The following is a 3541-nucleotide window of genomic DNA, read 5'->3' on the forward strand; positions in this document are numbered from 1 at the left end:
TATATATATATATATATGTATGTGTGTGTGTATGTGTGTATGTATGTATTTGTGTGTCTTTGTTTGTCCCCTCCCGACCATCACTTGACAACTGATGCTGGCGTGTTTACGTCCCCACCACTGAGTGGTTCAACAAAGGAGACCGATAGAATAAGTACTAAGCTTACAAAAAAAAAGTGACTGAAACAATTAAAAGAATGAAAGAATATACTTACAAACAGATACCACACTGTGGGATTGAACCTGAAACAGTGTGAATGGGAAGCAGACTTCTTCACTGTATAATCACACCTGTGCCTATTTATAAATGTATGTGTATATACATACATAGACACACACACACACATATATATATATACTTATATATACACAACCACATGCACAAAAGAAATATATGCATGTGTGGATCTATATGCATAAAAGCACAATGAATGTGCAAACAAACCTGGATGCTTATATTCATAAATACATACACCCCAAAAATAAACTATGTATATATATATGTGTTTGTGTGTGTCCGTTTACATATATATACACACTTACATTGATTGCTACACACACACACACACACTTATATATATGCATCTCCATATATAAATGCATGTGCATGCAATTATAATGCAGAATAAAAGCAGACTCTCAAACATCACATATTCATCTCACCATAGATTTAATTTCCTATTTTAAATTACTTTAAATCTTATTTATTCGTATATTTATTTCTATCTCTATCTGTTTATCGAACTATGTAAATCTGTAAATCTCATGAAATTCTCAGTAAACTATCACAAGTGTTGTTTTTTTTTTATTTATTTATTTATTTTTTTTTACGAAATATATAATCTCATATACGTATATTACTATATGATAATACCTCATAAACAGATTTGCAATAATATTTTTTAATTCGCTTACACAAACACTGTTAAGTTCATGACACACATTCTCTCATCTTCTTTCTTTTCCTCCATCCTCATTTTTAACTTTTCTCTCTGTCTCTTCATAAACTAATTCCTAAATGCATGAACGTATAAGAGCCGCCTCTCTAACCCTACACCATCACACAACATTAGCTACCTCCCCCATCATTTATAGATTTTCGAAAACCATCTGTTAATTTATTCTGGAACAATTTTTTTGTTTTGCTTGTAGCTTACATATAACTAATTTCAACTAAGAGCCTTTATTATTACACCCCCTCCACCCCCACCCCCATTTAAAGTAACTCCAGCTTCTTTCACTTTACTTTTAACTTCCTACCATTAATTAAAATATATGTCATCTCTCTTCGTTTTAATAATATTTCTTTATCTATTTTATATATACATATTGCTCTTTTACTTCTACTTGTTTCATTCATTTGACTGCGACCATGCTGGAGCACCGCCTTTTAGTCGAACAAATCGACCCCAGGAATTTATTCTTTGTAAGCCTAGTACTTATTCTATCCATCTCTTTTGCCGAACCGCTAAGTGACGGGCATCTACACACACCAACATCAGTTGCCAAGTGATGGTGGGGGGACAAACACAGACACACAAATACATACATACATACATACATATATATGTGTGTGTGTGCATATATATATATATATATATATATATATATACACAGCCTTCACCAGTTCTCAGTCAAATCGTCCAACCCATGCTAGCATGGAAAGCGGATGTTAAACAACAATGATGATATACATATAATGACCGGCTTCTTTCAGTTTCTATTTACCAAATCCACTCACAAGACTTTGGTCAGCTCGCGGCTATAGTAGAAGGCACTTGCCCAAGATGCCACGCAGTGGGTCTGAACCCAAAACCATGTGGTTGGGAAGCAAGCTTCTTACCACACAGCCATGCCTACATCTCATACATAAATACATACATAATCCAACAAAAACCAAATGCATTTTAATAAACATCTTTGAGCATGTTCTTTCTTATAAGATTATTCTATGTCTGTTTTGTGCTTTGATAACTGCTCCAATGTGGTACCAGATGTGGTACCAGATGTAGTAGCAGATGTGGTACCAGATGTGATGATGTCAATTAGTTTCCATTTAACCCTTTTGATACCAACCTGGCTGAAACTGTGTCTAGCTCTGTAGTACAAATCTCTTGTCTTCATAAGTTTTGAATTAAAATCTTTCACCAAACCTTAGTCACGATTTATGTTCCTAACACCAGAGGGCAGCTGATTTCTACAACAGAACATATATTTTTCTCTTGTGCATCTCACACAACAATATCTGGCCACTTAGTGACATGTATGTATATATATATATATATACATGCATTCATATATATATATATATATATGCATGTATGTGGTGTATATATTGATGTGTGTGTCTGTGTTGATATCCTGTCTATTCAATTAAAGTTGGTCCCTTCAATCCTTTAATATTTTTCTCCCTCTCTGCATTCAGGGCAACACTTGATTACAGCCCTTGCTGACAAAATGTTTGGGTTCAAAACAACTTCATGGTAAGTTCATTCCTTTCTTTCCATTATTTCTCACTTCTAAAGTGACAAGACGGCAGAATCGTTAGCATGCCGGGCAAAATGCATAGCGGTATTTCGTCTGAGTTCAAATTCCGCCAACGTCGACTTTACCTTTCATCCTTTCAGAGTCAATAAATTAAGTACCAGTTGCATACTGGGTTCAGTCTAATCGACTGGCCACCTCCCCAAAAATGGCGGTGAGCTGGCAGAAATGTTAGCATGCCAGTTGAAATGCTTAACAGTATTTCGTCTGTCTTTACATTCTGAGTTCAAATTCTGCTGAGGTTGACTTTGCCTGTCAACCTTTCAAGACAATGAATTAGGTACCAGTTGCATACTGGGGCTCCCTCTCCAAAAATTTCGGGCCTTGTGCCTAGAGTAAAAAAGAATTGTTAGCACACCGGACGAAATGCTTAGTGGTATTTTGCCTGTCGCTACATTCTGAGTTCAAATTCCACCGGGGTCGACTTTGCCTTTCATCCTTTCAAAGTCGATAAATTAAGAAATATGTTCTAAACAGTTAAATGAATATGAAAATATATATGTCTTAATAATGCCTTCAACACTAGGCAAACAAAGAGAACATCTTTTTGAATATTCAAGTTTCCATTGCAAAAGAAATCAGAGAATGTCCCAGCGTTGGAATGTTCTGACTTTCAGACAGTGTCTCAGTGGTTGTAGTGTTTTAATTTCAAAACTGATCAATCCTATTAATTTAACCTTAAAATTAAAACGACAAGTCTTTTAATTCATTAATTGTATGTTTGGATTTTGTGTAGTAGTTTGAAATTATTATTTTATCAAGCTCTCTGATAGACTTTTGCATGGAAATATGCTGTCCTTCATTTAAGTGCTATATATTACACACACATGCGCATGCACGCACACACACACACACACACACACACACACACACACACACAAACACATAATTAATTTATAAAATGTATCGGCATGTGTATGTACACGCATTTGTGTCGGCCTGTATGTGTCTATGTATGTATGTATGTATATGTATGTGTATATATATATATATATAT

General features: G+C 34.8%; 1 protein-coding gene across 1 annotated transcript in view; it reads left to right on the top strand.

Moving 5' to 3' along the window:
• The window catches only part of LOC106884137 (alanyl-tRNA editing protein Aarsd1), a 380618-nt gene that overhangs the window by 308826 nt on the left and 68251 nt on the right, over nucleotides 1–3541 (top strand). The window contains exon 5 of the mRNA XM_052974125.1: nucleotides 2426–2483. Coding sequence (XP_052830085.1) covers nucleotides 2426–2483 — 58 coding nt within the window. The remainder of the gene's footprint in view (nucleotides 1–2425; nucleotides 2484–3541) is intronic.

This window comes from Octopus bimaculoides, chromosome 17 (assembly GCF_001194135.2).
Source record: "Octopus bimaculoides isolate UCB-OBI-ISO-001 chromosome 17, ASM119413v2, whole genome shotgun sequence".
Lineage (NCBI taxonomy): Eukaryota > Metazoa > Mollusca > Cephalopoda > Octopoda > Octopodidae > Octopus > Octopus bimaculoides.